The sequence below is a fragment of the Folsomia candida genome, unplaced genomic scaffold (genome assembly GCF_002217175.1).
Source record: "Folsomia candida strain VU population unplaced genomic scaffold, ASM221717v1 Fcan01_Sc003, whole genome shotgun sequence".
In the NCBI taxonomy this organism is placed as follows: Eukaryota; Metazoa; Arthropoda; class Collembola; order Entomobryomorpha; family Isotomidae; genus Folsomia; species Folsomia candida.
The window spans coordinates 12,972,939-12,994,708 of record NW_019091195.1 but is presented as its reverse complement, the minus strand read 5'-3'; the positions used below and the strand labels follow the sequence as shown (position 1 = coordinate 12,994,708).

Below are 21,770 nucleotides of genomic sequence, written 5' to 3'. Positions count from 1 at the left end.
GCGGAATGTGGGGTATTAAATATTTTAATCATTAGCAATGAAAATATTCTTAATGATGACGGATAAATTGCATATTACAAATGATCAACACAAGAAGTATACCCAACATTATGGAATCTTGTAAACTAATAAAAACGCGGAATTTTCCTGGGTTATTGTTTTGCAGGAAGAGAATGAATTTGAGCACATTTAGTATCTTTTTGTGTGATATTGTGTATTTATCAACTCTTTGCCTGCATACTTTTCGCATGGAAAAAACCCACCAACGATTTGAACCTATAAGTTTAATCTATATTGTTTCGGAACTGCGATTCTATTATTGCGCCAATGTTTCCATTCTGTTCGTGAAATGCGTTCTCACCCGTTGATAATTCCATTTTTATTGCTCCTTCTCCACAACTACAGCTTGGACTAAATCCTGTTTGTACGTATTAAATGACAAATCCTTAGTGTCTCTTAATGGGGGATAATTCGCTGAGCAAGAGCCTGCTAGGTTCGCATCGAGTCAAATGTCTCATATGAAATTAAATATTGCTTGCTTTAAGAAATCGTATCCGTATGGCCCCAATAAGTGAAGTTGTAGATATGAGATAGATGCAGCTGGATATTGGGACTTGGGACCTTATATTTCTCCGATAATTATTCTAAAAGTTGCGAAAATGTTTCTAAAAAGTTTACTAAACGATGCAATTGTACTCGAACTTTTTAATTTAACTAATTGACGTAGGTTCATAAAATTGAATTGTTAAAAATAAATACCTCGACTCATTTTGTACTGCTCAAGCCCAACTAAACTGAACATTTTCTTGTTGCAGTTCAACCTGGTGTCCCATTTTTCTAGTGTTTTCCGTGGAAAGTTGAATTCACTTTGTTGGCGACATGTTAGACACATTCAGAGGGCGGTGAAGCAGAGAGGGATACCCACTTGCCACTTGCCATCCAATTCTCAAAATAAACCCGAGATTTGTTTTATCGCTTGTGCCACGAAGTACATACATAAGTGCAAAATGTTCAAATAAACAATGGATGGCGTCTGGATAGGGAAAGGTCATCAAAACAAATAAAATCGTGATGAGCACGTTCGTTCGAAAACGCCATTTTCATTGCTACGATTATTATTTAAGAGAAATGAATCTGCGTCTCAACTTTCACCGATATTTTCATTACTCGTGGCTGCATGTAGTCCTCGATGTACCCAGCCATCCTATCACACACCGGTTTACAGTTAAGTGACAAATTTATACTACCGCTGCACAGAGTAGACAAAATCAATAATAAAAGCTATTTGTACCCTTGCATTAGTTTATGTAATTCTTGAATACACAAAGGAATTGAGCGTCGTCGTGGCACACACGAGTCTGCTCCCAATGGCTTAATATTCAAATTTTAACGGAAAATGAAATAAGCTCTGATGCAGCGAAAGATTCACTCGCTGGTGGTGGTGGTATTATTGTCATTGTACAAAATAAACTTGACATTGCTTGCTCCATTATTAGGAGCCGGTCAATGCGGTGTTTGGTGGGAAGAAAGTGGTGGAAAGTGCATGGTCGCAAACGTATGTGTCTAAAATGCGTATTAGGAGAGAGAGAGCCCAATATTTTATAAGGGAGCCAGTCACGTACGTGTATGTTTGCGCTGGATTCATGGAGCGAGTGGTGCTGGAGAGAGCGAGATTGTGTCGTCGTCGTCTCGTAATGAGAGGTCGGAGAGGGGGTACTGAGCATGGGAACCAAATCTCAAAGCAAAGGTTCCCACGCGACTGACACGCGTTCTATTCTGTGATCCCACAACACAATCCGACCACTTTTTCAGACCTGGTCACCACCACCATTAAACCACGTCCTGTCCCTTTCGCATGCAACCAGCTCAAAACTTCGCCTGCTTTTCATGGGAAATCTTCAACCACAATCGAAAATTACACTTTAAGCTTTTCTCTGCTAAACATCATTTCCATTTCGTTCCCGCTTTTTGCTCCTTCTCGACAAATTATATCGTGTATGGAGAATGAGATCAATCTAAATCAAGGGTTTATCCTCGATGAAAATCCCGCAAGTGCATAAGCACAACCAGAGTTTTTATGAATGAGTCGTTTCTTTAATGATTTAGAGATGCTAATAAAAATCTGTCATCAGAGTTTTCATTCGTGTGATTTAATTTCATGTGCTATTATCGCGTTTCTAAAATACAATATTTTTGAGATCTGTCCTAAAGCAATCTAATATTATTTCACTTTCACATTTGATAAACGTTATCTTACTATAAGTATACTCTATTTTGCATATTTTCATTACTATATTATTAACATGTTTGAAAAAGTAGAATATATTGCGTTGTGATACATATTTAAATATTGTCATAATAAATTAGTTAGCGCATATGCATTATATATTTAGTAGTACGGTATGTATGTAAATACGTTCAAAATATTGACCTGATAAGGTACAGATATGTTTTAAGTATGTCGTGAAATTGTCAAATGTTTGCTTTTATGACCAAGCAAACATTCAATCAACCATTGCTGTGACTAGAGTACTTTACTTTGCAAGTTTTTTTCACTACCGGCTATCTCGCTAGCATATATTACATAAAAAGTAGGTAGAAAAATTATTTTCATCTTTGTCAGTCAAAGTAGAGCAATACTTGCAAGTCCGTAGCGTTTACAATCTCTTGGAATTCGAATGGAAGAGTAGACAAAGGCGTGTTCCATTTATTTTTTCAAGGAAATATATAGGGCACGGAAGAAGGAAGTCGCAGACGAAGAGTTTCCTTTTATTAGTTTGTAGACTGAACTATTTCTATTAGAGGAAATCCACCAAATGTAGTTCTACTCCAGAAAGTTTACCCAAAAGTTATTGGCCGTTCATATCTATTGTTGTGAAATAATAAACAATTGTTGTTCCGCCGACTCCTCTTTCGCAATGTGGGAACAGCTACTTATAAGTCTCCAGATGTGGCTGTTTTGTGCAATAATTTATTATGCTTTCACCTCAAAGGCTAACCTGACATGCCACAAAACTAATTAATTATGTCTTTGTGCACGTTCACCGGAACTGAGAAAGATATGTATCTATATATAAACTGGAGAAAGTGGGACAATCCACTGAAACACACGTAATCCATTCATCTTTGCAGGCTCGAGGATTTAAATGCTCCTTATCAATCACTCTTATGATGACGATCAAAAGATCCGACGGGTGAAATGAGATTGCTCTCAAGTGGGGAAAAATAGGAAGTCGCTGTCATCAGCTCCGCAGGTAATCGAACCCGTCTTGGATACAATGGTGGAAAGTGAAATAAGTGGAATGTGAATAGTGCTCATTGTAAAAGAATCCTCATAAAGCTCTTCCTCTCCAATTCGTGAACTCTAAGAATAGCAGGAATAAAGAAGTCCAGAGAGTGCAAAAGCGGGGAAAACACATCTATTTTCCTACCTCCCTCTTTCTCTCTCCTCTTGAGAGAGATCCTCTATTTGAGGATATTTATCTCCTGCAACCACATTCTCCTATCCATCCATACATATTCTCTCTCCAGTGCTTTGACCAGTCTGCTCACTTTCACTTCCGGGGTCTCTTTCAAGTGAATACGCACTCAAAGTTGAACAAGGAGTTGGAAGACAAACTTGAGATGGGATTTCCCATTGTGCTATTTCTAATCCGTTAAAGTGCATGTTGTAAGCATTTCGGCGAGAATAATAAGAGTTTCCAGAGTTTACTACTTTTGTTGCTTGTGTGTAATGTTGTGCAGCAGGTAGATAGATGTGCATCGATATCTTGTTGGTTTATGCATGCGTTTTGCGTTGCATGTAAAGAAAACGACCTAGTTTACATAGAAGAGAACAATAAATCTTTCTCACGATCTCACTACTGACGCCTTATTGTGACTGAGCAGAATTTGCATTGATGAGAGAAATCTCACTTTCCCGGCTCAACGCTCTGCTTCCAGTCGAGCTCCTTCACAAAGTCGGATATTCTTATAGGAATATCTTGAACTCGTGACGTAACTTCCTGATCACATAAACATTCTACTTGGAAATATGTATAAGTACGAGTAATAAATAGATAAATAAATATTGCAATGTGTATATGGAACCATTTCACTTACAACAAATGACTGCTTAAATATTATGCACACGTTTTGTAACAATAATTTGATGATAACGATTAATTATAACGATTAATTTGTATCATTAGTGTTACAAATAAATGAACTTAGTAAGCCAGCTCGGCTCCCCAAGGTCGATATGGTTTGCCGCTCTGACCAGGATAGTTCTGAGGATGGTTGGGCATCCCGTACGGACTGGTGCTGGTCATGGGCCCGCCATTGGGGTTGTACTCCCTCGGAATGTGACTGCCGTTGAGGTGGTGGTGTGGAGGATGGTGGTGGTTTGGGGGTGGTGGGAACAGGGTCCTCTGTCCCATTTGAAGGTGTCCCTGGTTTATACCGACATCGTGACCCATGGCTGGACTACTGGACGAGCCCGAGGATGAGGAGGAAGTGTTGAGATAGTTTTGCTGGTTATTGTTATTGTTGGAGGGAGAGGACCCGTCCATGATGAGCGAGGAAGGGTGCTGAGATCCTGGTGGTAGAGGCGTGGCCATCGGCAGCCCTCCTGCACAGACAAATAATTAAAAATTACCAATTACCATCGATGAAATTGAACCACAAAGTAAATGCAATTCTCTAAACAGCAAGAGTTCAATTTTATATATCGAATAATGATCTTCAAAAACAGGTTGGTGCAAGTGGGGATGATGGTGAGGCTCAACTTTCCCAGGACTTTTGTGATGGACTGTGAGCCATTACTGCACAGGAAGAAGCCTTTGAGATTGATGTGAGATGGATGTGGGAAAGAGTCAATAACACAAACATTTTGTGTACCCTAATTCCTTGGTCTCTCACTCAATCTCATCGATTCTCCCTTTGTTTCACCGTCCACAATTGGTGTTTTATTTGGCCAACAAAGGGGAGGAATGAAAGGCGTGAAATTAGCTCTGGTCCTTAATACAGCTCTCGATAGTGGAGTTTTATTACTCTGAAAATCACCCAACTCCGACCAGTGAAAGGATGGCAACTAATAGAAAGATTACATGTTTTCTAATGAAAATGATATGCTTCTCGGCCTGCCCACGTTTAAAAAGGTGAGATCTTTCTCAAATTTTTGTTGGAAAGCACACATTCAACCGACTAGACTAGACGAGTGTAATTCGTATATGAGATGGGGCAATATGAGCAATGCCAGATTTTTTCTTCGAACCTGAAAATTTCCTTAATTTAATAAGTGAACTCACAGGAGGAAGTAAATTCAACAGAAACAGCGCCGCTCGTTCCCCACGAGAGAGAGTGATAAAACCATTCCCATTTTCCTTATTTATGTCATTGAGAAAAGAAGAAAAAGTGAAATAGGAACTTGCTTAATCCGAGTTGCACTTGGTAATAGATATCTCAAGACGTTGAGCAGGATAGGTCTTACACATGTAATCCTTTGGAACATGACACAAAACCGGACAACATGTAAAAGCAGCGAGGATTGTGAATTATTTCCATTGGTTCAAAGATCATCTCGGCATGCCCCTTCGTGTTCTCTTGCTGCTCAAGTTAACTCGACTTTATTTAACCAGGCGAGTAATTTATTGTTCATAGTTCATGCTGATTGAAAATGGAGCTAAACAGGAAAATATTATGTGTATCATATCAGATCCACTTGAATATGAGTCCTATCGCTGCCCTTTGCCTTCTCTCTCTCTCTCGAGTGAAGAAGAAGGCAAAAAAGAAAGTGAAGGATCGGTTTTGTTAGTTGACTGGTGTCATGCTGAGAGCTGAGACCGATTGACATGAAAATAAGAACCTCTCTACATGACACGGGGAAAGAACAGTGTGAAACACAAGACTCGGAGGACTTTGAGTTCCCGACACTGCTGACCCATTTGTCTTCTTCCTTAACCAACAGCCTCCCTCAGCAAGTGTACATCTTGTTACTAAATACATATACTCTTGGCTGGAATAAGATTTGAAACTCTGAACGGGCGAGGAATGCACATTTTGAAATGTTGCATGAAATTTTTAAAAATGTATGAGATAAACATGAATAAGTAAGTAGTAACAAGTCATGAGATTGGCGATGCTCTTCATTTTTTACACAAGTGAAAGATTATATTTAGTTGGTATTGAATGATAATAAAAACTTACCAGAGTTTGCAGAATTGTTGGCGGACGATGGGAGGTGGTGCGTGGGTGTTGTCAAGGGGTAGGAATGATTTGGCGTGAGGGGGTTAAGTCCCCATGAGGAGGCAGAAGCCTGTTTGTTGGCCAACTCCCGCTGGGCGGCAAAACATTGCAAATGTGACATCAGTCGTAGCCGCAAAGGGTCCTGAATGTCCATCCCTTCCACAGCGACCAAGTATCGAGCAACCTCCGCTGCAATTAAATAAATAAACATCACGTAAACTGTAAGGGAATGGTTTTCTGACAAATTATGATCTTACCAGCAGCCTCTCGAAATCCGATAGAATGATAATCCATTGCAAACTTGTGCGGGTCATAGGCCAAAGCATCCAGTCCTGCAAACGACAGACAAGGAAATATTAAAATGATAATTTTATTACAATGAATGGGAGCAATAATCATTGCAGGGAGGAAGTAGTAAATGCTGCGAAAGTGCATCAGTACTTGGAGTAGGACATTTTACGTGGAGAAAGAGAATGTCATAATTTTCATTTGTTAGAGACGCCGGTTGCCTTCTTTCGCTAACGATCATGCTTACACATATTCTCCTCAAACATAACTATGATTGTCTGAATCTTGATTTCTTCCCATGTGTCGCCGGTTGCTGTCATAAATGACGGAATTTTTTGTGCTCCACAAACTACATGATAGTACTCTACACATCTCGAAAAGGAATCAGGACGAGACAAGGGGGGAAAATACATAAAAAAGGGAGCATGCCTCCTCTTCCATAATAAACACTGGAGAGAGAGAGAGATGTTTTATAGCTCCACGCATCAATGCATCCTTAATAAAGCGCACTTCGGGACTATAATGACTCTAATCTTAACGTAAAAGTATGATCTTCTGCCATAAGTAATTCATCTTTGCCCAAAAACTGGCAAAACTACCAAATCCAATCCACTGACAATGCAATCACTACCTGCCACGACAAGCAGGCACTTTTCTCTCTCATATCATGTACTCAATACTAACAGTCTGCACCTAAAATGTATTACTTATCAAGATGATTATCCCTCGTCTGAGATAATTATCCTCAAATTCTACCCTTAATTCCGGCTAGTTCACGACTCCTGTTTTTTTATGTCTCAAGAATCAAACCACTATGTTGTATGTACAGCATTGAAGGCGAGCCAGCCAGCCACTCACTCATTCGCTCGGTGAAAGGAGAGAGACGGCTCAGTTGCAGCACATTTTCATGTAATGCATAATCTGCGGAGAATAATTCATCGTAATTTTAGGGACCGATACCGAATTTCGTCTGGTGAGCAAACTGGTTTTGTTTAAAACTGAAAAAATTTTAACGCGAGACTGACTCAGATCAGACAGTTTGCTTGCTGGTTGGCTACTCGAGATCAATATGCTTTTACTTTGTTTTGCTGAAATATCGTTTGCGCCCACTTCATATCTGATCTTGGCGTACATATTCCTTTCTGGCATTTTAATGGTTTAAGCACTTCGTACAAACTGCATACAACTCAGCTTGCTTCATCCTTACGTATGTATGTAGATACGTACTACTTCTTCACACAAAGGAGCAAAAGGGTTGTTTACATGCTCATGCACTCCCTGAATTCTGAAATTGGTCAAATTAACCTGCCTGTCTATCTATTCTGCATCCAATAATCCAATCGAAGTATCGAACCATCATGCTCATAAAACAGTCCCTCCATAGCGGACGCCTTGGCCCAACCTACAATTATTATATCATATTCAACAGAACGCAAATTAATTTGATTACACTCTGGTATGTGCACAACCTATATTACTTTTTGAATATTCTTCGTCTCGAGAAGAAAAAAAACTTTCTCACAGATTCCTTCCGACCAGGGAGCATCGACAGCAGCAACTGGTGAGCTAATGGTATCTTACTAGGCAAAAAAGTGGTGTAGCAGTACGCTTCTCATGCACCATCAGTCAGAAGCAAGTAATTTATGTACAATACGTTTTCCATGCTTTGGAAAAAATATTACACGCGTGAACTTTCCAGCCCAAAGAGATCCCTCCCCGTTCCCATGAATGTAGAAGAACAGGTCACAGTTCTTGTCAACTTATTAACTCAACAAACTCGATGTTCAGACTTTTGAACATTTCAGAAACTGAAAAATTCCCTAGAAAAACTCGAGATTAGTTTTATTATGCACAGTCGTATGTGCATACATGCATATGCATATCGACACGGATGTAACTACAAAACTTATTTAGTGTTGTTTTATAGTTGGAGAAAAGTTGATCCTATTCATTCCAGTTTTAAAAGAGGTTGTGCTCGAGAACTTATGGGACCAAACTTTGTCTGCATGTATGCAGACAAAGTTTCAATAAGTATGTAGTTGACTTTCAAGAAACTGGAGTTTTGACCCAAACATAAGACAAGTCATGATATGGATTGTGTTTTTTTGTTATTTTTGGACCCTTTTCTAATTTACTTATTTCATCTCATTTATTTTATGGCTGTTTGTTGGGTTAATCTATAGCGAGACTCTTTAACCACCGTTTTTAAGGGGCATTTGTAGGAAACAACATGATCTTTGATCTCGTGGGTAGTAACCTTATGATTTCTCCTACCCTTTAGTTTACTGGGATGGGCTTGATCGTGCCCACTCTACAAACTATACCCACTCTCAATAATACGAAAATCACTTGAAACCGACCTTTGTTTAATCTTCACATCTCATTATTCTCCACTTTACACAAAAAATAATAATTACACAAGCACAATCTTGCATCTGCATAATGTGATTTTAGCTAATCCAATTAATTTGCTACAGAAATCGTTAGTATACTTTGCGAATTCTGAAAAGTGGCCAATCTGGTTTTCTAAAATGTCCAATAAGTCGTTTATTCTTGATGTTTGATTGATTTGAGGTAAACCATTCTAATTCTATAATGCGCAATAAAGATAAAGAGTTCTCAATTGCAAATTGACTTTTGAGGTGAAATAAAAATGGTCATAAATAATTGATTTCTACTTTACAAATCACGACAGACCATTTTATTGCTCCGAGTTATATTGCCATCGTATCTGTGGCACCAAGAAGCTACACTCGATTCATCTAACTGTACTCTAATCGAGATGATAGATTGTGATATGTGATTTTAGCTAAGTATTTATTTATCTGCTACTGAAATTGTCTGCGAGCGAATGAGATGATGAAAGTGCATGTAATTCACTACAACTTATGAGTAAACACTACTATAAAATCATTGCATTTTGTTGGATGTCAGGTTCCCAGAAAAGAAAAAGAACTGTTTCTTTTGTCATTCCACTAAATAATCGAGTTAGTCTCTTCACGGACTGCACTTGTTATCTCAAGTTTACCTGCCGTCGGTCCTTTGCTGACTTGACATGTTCAATGAAAAGCGCATAAATCTGTTGCATGGCTTTTATGAGAAACTAAAACTCTGTCCCAAAATCTTTACCTTTCTCACCACAAAACAAACCATATGAGCCGCAATCCCTGCCAAACGCTACCATAAGGTTGCTCATGTAATCCGAACCTCAAACCCCACGTATTGGTTTTGAGGTATTTACTTGTAATTCCAACGAGCTTTGTTCTTGTTGGCAAGACATAGAACCAGTTAAACTTTAGTAAAATAACAATTATCCATGAGTTACGAAACCACACTATTCAAAACCACTAAAAGTCTGTTATCCATTTATCATAAGAAGAGTAATAATAATATATGCGTACTTTATGCTGTTGTGGAATCAAAACCACTTCCATGCAATATGCAACCGTATTAAGTAGTAAAACTATCTGGTACAAAAATGATTTTGCTGGGAATAAATACGCATTTCACGTGAACCGTAAAAAGAAGCAGTTAAATGAGTATTTGCATTTTAATCTGTTTATGGTCCCTGTGGATGGACGGTCAAAGTCATTTCACCAATTCGAAAAGTTGTGTACAACACATCCTAAAATAATAATTACGATGATGCACAAGTCACAACGAGGTAGGAACAAGTAGACTTTTTTAAACAATATTCGGTAAACTGTGAGAAAGAAGTGGCCGAGAATTATGGAATAGTACTGCGTCGCATTATAGAAAAGCAGGTAAACATTATTATGGATGAACTTCATTGCTTTTGTTGATTATCATTAAAGAGATGTAGCCAACAGTGTAGAATTTACGAGAATGAGATGGGGATGTGAGCAGAATAAAATAAAGTGAGATTTTTAACCAACAAAATTAACAAGAAATCCATACTGAGTCCAATTTAATCTGGGGAAAGAAAACGTGATTTTCTTGGTTTTCTTAAGTAGTTGCCGCTGACTGACTAAGGAGGGGAGGTTGTGTACTATCAACTCCCGGATCTCGATGCCCTTTGGATATGTTGTAGTGTCCCATGAATGAACAAGAACCCTGAAGTGGTTTAATGCCATGGCCACATTTGCGCCCGCCACACCCACTCAAAGGTGCCCAAAAATCGCTTTCACTCTAGCTTTCACCCATTCAAAACCACACCAAAAATCCAATTTTACTCGGATTTTGAAATTTCTTTGACCATTATACTCCCAGATAGTTTCTCTCTTATATCCAACATCAAACTCAACTTTCTGAAATTTTTAGTATTTTTAAAATTTAAAATTCTGAATTAGCATTGTTGTGGTTATCAACAAAGCAAATTATGGCTGCGAAATAATCATCAAAAAAGTTGAGTTTGATGTTGGATACCAGAGAGAAACTATCTGGGAGTATAATGGTGAAAGAAATTTCAAAATCGGAGTAAAATTGGATTTTTGGCGAGGATTTGAATGAGTGAAAGCTAGAGTGAAAGCGATTTTTGGGCACCTTTGAGTGGGTGTGGCGGGCGCAAATGTGGCCATGGCATTAAACCACTTCAGGGTTGTTGTACATTCATGGGACACTACAACATATCCAAAGGGCATCGAGATCCTGGAGTTGATAGTACACAACCTCCCCTCCTTAGTAAATGATGAGAAGATTTGATCACTTTTATTTCCCAACTCAAAGAACAACATGCCGAGCGAGCCCAACAAATCATGTACCATTTTAAAAGATTAATAAGTAAGACTTGGGAAACAAAATGTGCATTTTAAGATGAGTAGAGCAAGATGTAGGCAACAATGAGAGCTGATGTAGTTTTAGTAGTGGTCGTTGATAATTACTCTTATCTCAGCAACACTCATCCCACAAATCTTTTGAAATCCTTTGAAATCACAACAATAGCAAAAAATATAAAAAAAGTGTTTCATATAGTTTTTAATGAAACGAGATCATGGCAGGAGGCACAGGAGGAGACGAGAAGGGAGCAAAAGAACGAGATATTCGGTGAGCCCTTTCCACCTTCAACTCTGATTTCACGAGAAATCTCGTTCTGGGCGCCAGACAATAATTTTCTGGTCGGGCACGGTCAAAGGTTGTGATCAGCTTTGTTTAACACGGAGGATCCAACTTGGCCCTAGCTGCCTCTGTGGCTGTATTTCTACGCTTGGGCCGGTGGAGCAGTGAGGTAGGTAGGTTAATGGGAGAAGGGAATCAATTCAAAAGTGTTTCACTTCGTCTCGAGTTATAAAAGTTATAAACACGTCGTGTCCGCATTAATATTATTATTATGATGCATGATGTGGTCTTATTAGAGGCTGAGCCAACCTCGTGAGGAAGATGATGAAGATTAAGGGAGGAATTAGTATTTCGTCTTATTACCACCTCCGCCTCCCTACTTCCAAAACCACTTCTGATGAACAACCCTTTCCAGCCTTTTAACTTTAAACCTATAATTTCGTCCCTTTTAATCACTATCATTAGCCATTGGGACTCGTCTCGTTGATCATTTAATAATTTGAATATGCCTTTTTGGCAATTAAAATGCCTCACCAATGACCAATATGGAGGAGGCCAATATCGATTTGTGGAGATGCATAAGATGCGATGCTCTTCTATAATGAAGAAGGACTACAAGTAGATAGATGCACACATAACTAAACTCCAGTATAATACATACATAGGTGTAAGCATACATTCTCTGAGATCATTAGGACTGAAAAGTCAAAGAATTCCACGATAAAAGTGACGAGGGATAAGGGGATAAGGGACACATTTCCCAAGAGTCAGTTTGGTCATTAATACTTACCTTTGGCATGAAGCATCTTCAAATGGTCGACTGTCATCTGAAGTATCTCAGCTTTTTCTATAAAATCAAAAATGTTCAAAATGTTCAAACACATATTTATTATCACGTAATGACATTCACGTAGCAACTCCAGATCTAGGAAAAAAGCACTAAAGAAGTCCTTACCCAGCTTCGAGGAGCCCTGTTTCTCAAAGGCAGTGGGAACCAGCCTTCTCAACTACAAATAAACAAGAAGAAGTTTTTTAATGATTTTTAATGCCATGTTTAAGGGGGACAGAGGCACGGTTGCTTTATATGTACATACCTCGCTGAGACTGTTGTTGATTCTATCACGCCGTCTCTTCTCGATGATCCCACGACGCTTCTTGCGACTCACATTGTGACCACCGCCACCACCTCCAGCGTCCGATCCCGGTGGTGTGATGCAACTGCAAATAGAAAAGAAAGGCTTGTGAGACCGAATGTAGTAAAGTGGTGGACACATTGATAAATTGTCACACGTAAATTGTTCTGATCGCACCTGACGATCCCTTCAAACGTATGTACTAGTCACACTATAGCACGTTTAAAACATTTGACCCTTCTCAGAGAGTGTACTTGGGGGGTTCCAAATAAGACCAAATTGTAGCTAGCACCAAGACAGACTCGACAGGCAAAGCATTCACATAAAGTAGCTTACACTGCCGACCTAGAGGTTTTCCCATCAGAAATGGGACCTATTATTATTACCTTCTTTCATTAGTGTCTCGTTAACACCTCGACTCTATCTCTCTCCTGGAAGGAGGGGTACAAATCCCACGTCCATGTGCATTCCAAATTCCTTTCTCTCTTTGCAGACTTAATATTATAAAAATATCTCGCATTGACGAAGCCGAATTCTCTCTATTATGACTCTTAGTGCGGTGTCCTTTTAAAATGTTTTACACCCGCAACACCTCTCCTTGACTTGTGGTGATTCAACAAAGACGGTAGAAATTTGGCTTATGATTTATATCATTACGCAGGCATCATGTTTATTGTTGCGGTAAAAATAAACTCCATTCTATTCATTCATAAAATATACGTTCGTAAGGAGGTAGACCCTAACGCAATGCAATACACATCAAGCGATTTGATTCATATTCCCCCATCCTACTTAAGTTAAGCATGCATACAACACAAATAATTGGTCAAAAATAATTAAGAATTAGATAAGCTCGGCAGCCAAATTTGGCGTTTGAGGCGAAATGAGACACCTCAGCTGAGACTGCTTTCTCTCATCCTGTCTCACTTTCACCCATCGTTGCGTTGAGCGGAGAGCAGCATTCTCCGTCTTCCTTCGCCCGAATCTATATTTCCTTCCCACACCACATCCTCGACTCTTTGAACGTATGTCTCAAGTCTATTCACCTCAAGCCTCGAGGAGAAAGCGCTATTACGCACAGACCACTCCACTTTACACACCACCCACACTCGCGTCGTATCCAGGACTGGTAGCGAAGGACGCTTCGTCCAAACTAGCTTTTATATAGCTTTATGTACTATCTGCAGTAATCCCTTTGCGCTGATCAAACTCAATCACGGACGACTGACAAATCTTTGAAATGTTCAATTTTGACACGACGTTGAGATCAAACTTTATGGTGCATTGTTCGGCCTACGTTTCATTTTTAGGTGTCTGCTAGGAAAAATCTCAAAGTGAAATGACTGATCTAATCTGACCTGGGCGTAATGAGAATCTGGTGGAAACATTGGATTTTGAACGCTACTCCTCCACGCTATTTTTCAGACTGGATGATCAGAAGATTTACAGAGTCCCGTCGTTCGGGGTAATATGTACAATTCCTTGACTTGTACGAAATGACATTTTCTAACTTGATCAAAGAAATGTGCATAATTGAATGAAGCGTTTCAGTCCAATTATTTTGGAGCATATTCCATTCATCCATTCATTCACTCATTTTCCGCTTCTATCAATTAGCTCAGTGAGAACTAATTTCCCGGTCATTGACTTAAGGACACGTTCACAAGTTACTACATTTCGTACCAAAGTATTTTCTCACCAAAATGAGAATATGCTTACCTGTCTTTTGTGTCTGTAAATAAATCCTCACAGTCGCTGTCGCTCAGGGCTCGTTTGGCCATCGTGCTGCTGCTCGCCGACGGGCTGGGGCTGCTGATTGTGTGGGAGGTGAGCGTAGAGGAGGTGTTGTTGTTGAGGTGGTTGTAATTGTAGTTGTAGTCGACAAAGGCGATTCCGGGAGCTGAAGGAAATGCTTCCAGTTTCAGAGACGGGAAGGAAGGCACGGAATGATGCATCAAGAAGACCGGGTGAAAGCTTGGTCTTGATGGAGAAAGTATTTCGTAAAATTTAATATGCGAGAGGCCTGCGAGTCAGCCTGTCCGCACTTCACTTTCGATGCTGACTATGCAGACTTGATTTATTTTGAGCAGAATTATTGAGATGGAAATTTGGGTGGTGTCACTTTCCGTGGTGAACAAGATTTTGGCTTGTCATTCCAACGAGATTGAGTTAGCGTGCTGGGGCAGTCTTGGATTATTGGAGTAAAAGTAGGCTAAATCTTCTCTTTCCCACGATCGATCCAAACCTGTTGCCTCAATCTATCGCTTATCGTAACTTGGTGGTTGGCAAAACTCTTGCTGAGAGAGTAGTTTGTCAACTTGTGTTTCTTAATTCTTTTGTGTTTGCACAAGGATAATTTTGCTATAAAACTGTCATTAATCTAGATCTAGATCTGATTTTATAACACGTAATATAACATCTAATCTGTTTTCATCAGTTCACACGTGTTACTTGGCTCAGTAAATGTAATACTGTTTGAATAATTAGTGGATGCTTGTACAAAAGTGCACTGAATTGTTTTCAATTATTCAAATCCATGAAAATTTTGTCAAGTTGTTTTACTAGTTTCACGAATCTCACAACAAGCTCACTTTATCAGAGTCTCAAAACGCCTCTTTTATGGTTTTTCACAGTTTCACGGTTTTAACCCGGCTTCCATTAGTATCGTGTTTCACAAAACTTACAAAATTTGAACAATTTCAGCTCAAATTTAGGAAATTCTCTTTTCGGACTGAGGTAAGGTCAGTTTGGACGAAGAGGAAGTTGGTTGTTGTCCGTCCTCGTGTGGCCACGTGTCTGACGGTTGCATTGCAAGTGACGGCCGGTCGACCGACGGACCGTGTGCCTGGTAGAATCCTCAGTGCGTATTATTATTATGCCCTGCATGAGAATACGCACTATAGACCAGGCCCTATTGAAAGGAAGGCTGGCTGGGACCCTTCATTCGAACCCCTGGTTCCCTTTCACCCTCCAGTATCCATCCAATGTTGTGGAACTTGTAAACTTGGCCTATGTAGCAGTGGGACACGAACTGAAGCCACGGTCCGAGCGTGGATACCTTATTTAGAGGAGATGCTATCAAGCACTTGGAACGAAGGTGGGCATAGCATGGCACGACTCCTCTTTCGCACTAACTAAAGGCAGATACGCAGAGGGTCGTGATCACCAGCAGCAGTAGTATTGTCGTCGTCGTGGATAACCACCCTTCCACTGTGGGCACACATACAAAATGAACGCACACACGTTCCGGCATACGTCGGAGGAAATTCGTTCACGCGTTGCAATTACTAAAGTTTGCAATTTTGATTGGAGCATATTTGGCAAATTCATTTTCCTCTAGGGCTGCTGATAAACTGGGAGATTAGCAGAATTGATTTGAGCCTTGACATATTTTTTAATTGTCATAAGTATCACACTTATTGCTTTCCACGTAGCATTTTTCGGTGTGCACATGGTATATAAGGAGTTGTAAATACGGGGCAACAGAGTCTGTTAAGGCTCCCTCCACATTCGAATAGCGTAGAAATACATGAATGAGTGAGTGCGAGGATTCCCTATTATTCTCCATCTCATAAAACTACCCCTTACAGATTGGATTTTGACTTGTTGTATGGTTACGATTCATTCTATCATCCACTCCATTGTGCACTTCTTCTTCATGGGGTTTAAAGTTGCTCAGAGATCGTGAGAACTGGATTTTTTCTGCTGCTGTCGGCCCGCCTGCATCCCTGCTTACTTACTGATACTTACCAACTTTTTCGCATGGGTCTCTTAATAGCTTCCCATCGTCATCCCATCGTCAGGCCGAACACTCATCCATCGAGCAACAGCAGCAGCCTCCGTGCATGCATACACTTGTTTTTTTATTCATAAAATGTATGAACTAAGTATGCTCATAACTTAAGAAAAAGAAAATGTATCTATCCATCTCTCTTCCATTGTCGTTCTTATTATTCCTCCCCGTGCAATGCATTACAACTTGTGCGTCAGCTCTGTCTGTGAGTATGTGGAATTAATAAAAGGACTTTGGAGACGCTCCCTTCATTCCGACGTATCAACGTAACGATGTACAATCAAGTCGTGGCAATTCTGTAGGAAGACGCTCATGGGTTTGCTAGTTAGGATTTGTCTCCCTGGTCTAATGGTAAGTAATGTCGAGGTAAATTCTTGGATGGAATTCTTCCGACTTGCAGTCTTACCCAACGGGCACCATACCACGTCGTCTCAATTTCTCAAGGAGGTCCGTCAATTCAGAATAATATTATCATCGTCTCTTATTATTAAAGTGATGTAGGAGGAATCTCGCTGCTGTGGGGAGTGAGTCAGGAGTGGATGAGATGACGTTCCTCCTTTGTTCCTTTGCGGTTAAGGAATTTTACTTTATTATCACACAAACGTAATCGTTATACGACTTTAATTCCCACCACTTGTTGCATGGTTGACGAAAATGTTCCAAATCCATCTCGACTTTTAACTACATGTTTAGTTTAGGAAAATTTAACTCTGGTTTATTTGTCATTTGTGTATGTAGAAAGGACGCATGTTGTTCCCATGTTTAGTTAAATATATAATAGTAGAGCAATTATAGACGTAAGGACATTTCCGTTGGCTTTAGGTTTCGGTTGAAATAAGAACGAAAATCATAAGGACGAAACGAGACAAGTTTCGTACTCCGTGGTGCAAAACAAACAATGCATTTGCAATACATCAGCAACAGTAAGTTGATGCTGAAAGAGCAACTGTCACCTGTGTGTCCCTTGAATTTGGCGATTACTAAATGTGCGCTATTATGGAAAAGTCGTCTGTGTGCATACTGCGATTGAGATAAAGCATAAAAACAGGATTTTCATAAAAAGAGTAAAAGCGCAGTACCGACGACGACCGACCGTGAGAGAGTTTTGTAGCGAGACAAAGATCTCACAAGTAATCTGCTGAAGATGCAAGTGAATCGCTCAAACAGCAACAACCATGAAGGCAGCAGAAGCGGTGGATAAAGTGTTGAAATGAGAAAACATGCAAAAAATCTGGACATAAAATGTTGCATGAAATTGCTCAGCGTTTAACCAAAACCACGAAAAGTTACTTATAAAATTTTACTCCATACAGCATCACACACACACCGACACGTCATCGGCAACCAGTGACAGAGATAAAGATTTCGAGTTTTTGTTCCGTAATCCAATTTTCACTTTAAACTTTTCCACTTGTCCACCATTACATCACGCCGGGCTGTGCAGAGTAGTGGCAGCGAATCTTAAGTTAACGTGCATTGGGACGGAGCGTCTATGAAGCGTTTGGCCGATGTTGCAGTCATCCGATGTCAACCGTGTGAATTCTAATTATCTTGATCCGCTTGATTTACAGAATTTGAGCCGTCGCTACCAGTACGCTCAAAGTTCATGAGAGAGAAATGTCAAAGTGCTTACTTACTCGGTTTGTAATACAATCTGGACTTGTTGTTTATTCAAAGTCATACGAAACAAACTATATTTTCATATTGTTTACTTAATATTGTTTACGACGAATATTTTCATATAGTAAATATGACATCGTATAATACTTATTGCATCATGCTATGCAACAGCTCATTCATAAATAATCAAATCAATGAAACATGACATGCAGAAATATCATGCGTGAGAACGAATTGACTGCTCCGAACCATTAGTGATGGCCATGATTTTTTAACACTCGAGATTGAACTGCGCCATTGCACGAACTAATTATCACTTGTAAAAACGACTTAATTATGTATTACTTATACGTGCATGGAAGTTCTTGACATTTGGAGATTTAATTTGTAAGAGTTGAATTCATCCATCCATTTGTAAATGTTTCTGCTCCTCGACACTTGCAATATCAAATTATTTCTGGATTTGACAATATTTTTAATACTTATTGCAATATTTATTAAAATTTTTGACATATGAATTTCAAGCTCGAAAGTTGAATCACCTCAGAAAACTAGAGGCTTTTTTGTGGAGAGCATGTTGATTTCTTTGATTTTGGTCCTGGATTTTGTAGAGGTTTCCCTTCTTACCAGTTTTAACTGGTATTACACTACGTATTACATTTAATGCATAACATTTACTATGGCTAACTATAATTTATCCAACTTGTGCATGCTTAACCTTAATGAGAATTTATATCAAAATCTAATTATTTTTAAGAAAATTTAAATCCCAACATACATGCAGCATAGTTTTCTTATACTGGCACTTGTTTCAGGCTGATACGTGATGCATTATCGCATGTCAGTTACTCATAACATTTAGTAAATATGTCAAACACAGGAGAAGTAATTAATATTTAAATTATAATAATTTTTCATGTAAAAGATCATTTTTGTACATAAAAGTAGCGCATTATGTTCATAACTGTATATAAGTTCACTCTAAAGTTTCAAGCTGAACTAGCGTACTTTAGTTCTATTATTTAAATAGTAATGTGCACTACTCCTTAAACAATTTGGAGATTTTATTATTTTAAATTCGACGTTTTGGCCAAATATTTGCAATCGTCGTTTGGTGAATTTTCCCATTTATTTATATACATTTCTCACAAGTGGATGTTAGGTGATCACCATTTCAAGAGACCATTGACCACTCAAAATAGATGAGCAAACAAACCCACTTGCTTTGCTTCCTATTTAATGAGTAAAGGTTTCGTATTTGCCTAACGTGAAATTATATTGTCGTTCATTTCAAGAATTTGGTAGCTTACTTTCCCCATGTTTTACTACCACAAATTTAGAAACCAGTGACGGGGAAGTAGTTTTAATGGGATCAAGTGGGCAGTCACCTTCTCTCGAGTTAGTGCTAAAGTTGTGAAGAAACTGTGACAATAAATTGGGACTCGGTCCGGTTGATATGAGAAGATATGACTCTTGGTTGGCAGGCAAGTGAGAAGAAGACTCGGCTAAACTTACTTCTACTTTGTTCCTTTGTTTTAGAGTAGTCACGATATGTACGATACGATAGAATACAGGTTGCGGGACTATATTTACGTATGTATTTAACTCGCAAGTGCGGATTTTCGTATTTTCCGTAGGTTTAGTCTAATGCGTAGAAGATTAATTCATTTTGGTGTTGTGAAAGGTTGGAGGTGTAAAATAGAGCCTTGCACGACACTGTGTGCCCGTATAAATTATGATATAATCTCACGGAATATGATCTCCGTCTCATGGTGTTGGCATTTATTAGCAAACGGAAAAGGGCAAAAATAGCACGTAGCAGGAAGAGAAAGTGCAAGTGTGGGAGGATATTTTTGGGCGAAGAATCAGATTCGCGAATTAGAACAGTCTGGAAAACCCAGGCGTGTGTGTATTGTCTATATTGTAGCAGATGGGTCAAAACATGAACAAGTTTGTCACACTTCAAGTGTTTCCAGTATTTGGGTGAAAAATAACCCTTCTTTTCGCTTAAAATTAAATCAGTACATGGTTTGTTGTTTATTTGATAAAAAACGAATCTCACAAAGCTATTCATTGACACGCGTCTCAATGTTGGTTAAACGACCTTAAAAAGTTCAATAACATGGAAGAAAAGCAATGAAAAACGGCGACGGCTGCCACTTTTCAATAAAAAAGTGAAAAATTGAAAAAAAGTGTTGATACACAAAATGGGTTGAAGAACTGGAAACCTTTGTATAATTGGGGTAAAAAGGCTTATTCTATCCGTCCTCATGTACTTCCATTGGACAACACGAGAAGGACACACTTTTTGATTATATAGATTCCAGGACGCTTTTACGACAGAGAATCCAGATTCGGGGAAAGGGGAAATGGTATAATGTGCACGAGTTGGGGATAGAACTGCAGCGGTGTGCATACCCATTGACACTTGTTACACAACAATAAATATGTATATTCACCCAAAGAAACGTTTGGGTGTACATCACAAAAACTTGAAAGAACCCATTTCATGATTTGGTTTGGTTCAGTCTATGCCATAAGATTTTATGTTGGTGGAATTGAGAGAAATGGTTTAATGGATTAAACGCATGTCGTTTAACTTTACGATGAAAATGTCGTAGCCAAAATTAAATTAAATTAATGGCAATCAACAATTGAATAATAATTTCACTCGTCTCCTTCTAAACGGAATGCATAACGTATAGTTTCTTGCTTACCATTTTCGTGCATTGAATTAGTCCAAACGTATTTCAAAGTCTTATCAATCTGCATACAAATTTAGATATGTAAGCATCTATATTTACATGAAACCCCAATTATAGATTACATGCAGCTAATTAACCAACTCTCTTCCAAACTCTCTTGCAGACCACTAATAATCATGGAAAAGATTAAAAAACAGAATTTATCATATTGAGGATTTAAAATTCACAATCGCAGCTATTTATATACATTGCGTGCATGTATAATAATGGAATAAGTAAGGACACCCATCCGTATATGTGGATGTGAAACGTGATGTACTCTCCCCACGACCAACTAACCATGATGGTTTATGTTGTATCAATAGGATTATGTTTATCAAATAAAATATGCGACCCATTTATCGTCCTCCTCAACGCATTATTTGGAGCTTGATTGGATATCGGGGATGTTGGTGGAGCTCCCCCTGTTTATTGTCAGTGTTGTGGATGCATTGTTGATTGCTCCCCTCGGATAGTTGTTGGTTGACTTGCCCTGGATCCCTTCTCTGGGAAAGGACAACTTCCCAAATTCCCAATATTCCCACACTCCTAGTGGAGCAGACGGAAGAGAAGAAAGGATATGATTATGAGCTAATTGTCCCTCCACCATGTCATGTTATGCTTCCCTGTTCATATCATCATCATATAATAGAGGACAATCCATGTAATTCATCTCCACCAAGTTCAAAAAGTTCCCCTTCTCCGAGTGCTTGAACCACCACCAGTTGACAGGAGCAAGGTACCCAAATATAACAATAAGGGGTCCTCTCTTATTGCTGATCTGCAAAGATAATTCAGGAAGGAAGGAAGGGGAAAGACGTGAAAGGTGCAAAGGACAGGTATACGTACGTTATAAGCGACCAGGGCGATTTTATCATGATTAGCAGGTTTGTGATCAAATACACATGAGGATATACCCGTGGGCCGAGGGCTTCATTTAATTCAATGCTG

The 21,770-nt window shown here is 39.1% G+C and overlaps 1 protein-coding gene across 1 annotated transcript; it reads right to left on the bottom strand.

The window, feature by feature from the left end:
* Window positions 1-2,128: 2,128 nt before the first annotated feature.
* LOC110847018 (hairy/enhancer-of-split related with YRPW motif protein 1) lies at window positions 2,129-15,819 on the bottom strand. The gene is made up of 7 exons (XM_022093863.2): window positions 14,382-15,819; window positions 12,624-12,747; window positions 12,485-12,536; window positions 12,320-12,376; window positions 6,483-6,557; window positions 6,187-6,414; window positions 2,129-4,609 (listed from the first exon to the last, which is right to left on the bottom strand). Exons 1-7 carry the CDS (start codon window positions 14,615-14,617, stop codon window positions 4,209-4,211), a joined length of 1,173 nt encoding a protein of 390 aa, XP_021949555.1. The 5' UTR covers window positions 14,618-15,819; the 3' UTR covers window positions 2,129-4,208.
* Between the last annotated feature and the right edge of the window lie 5,951 nt (window positions 15,820-21,770).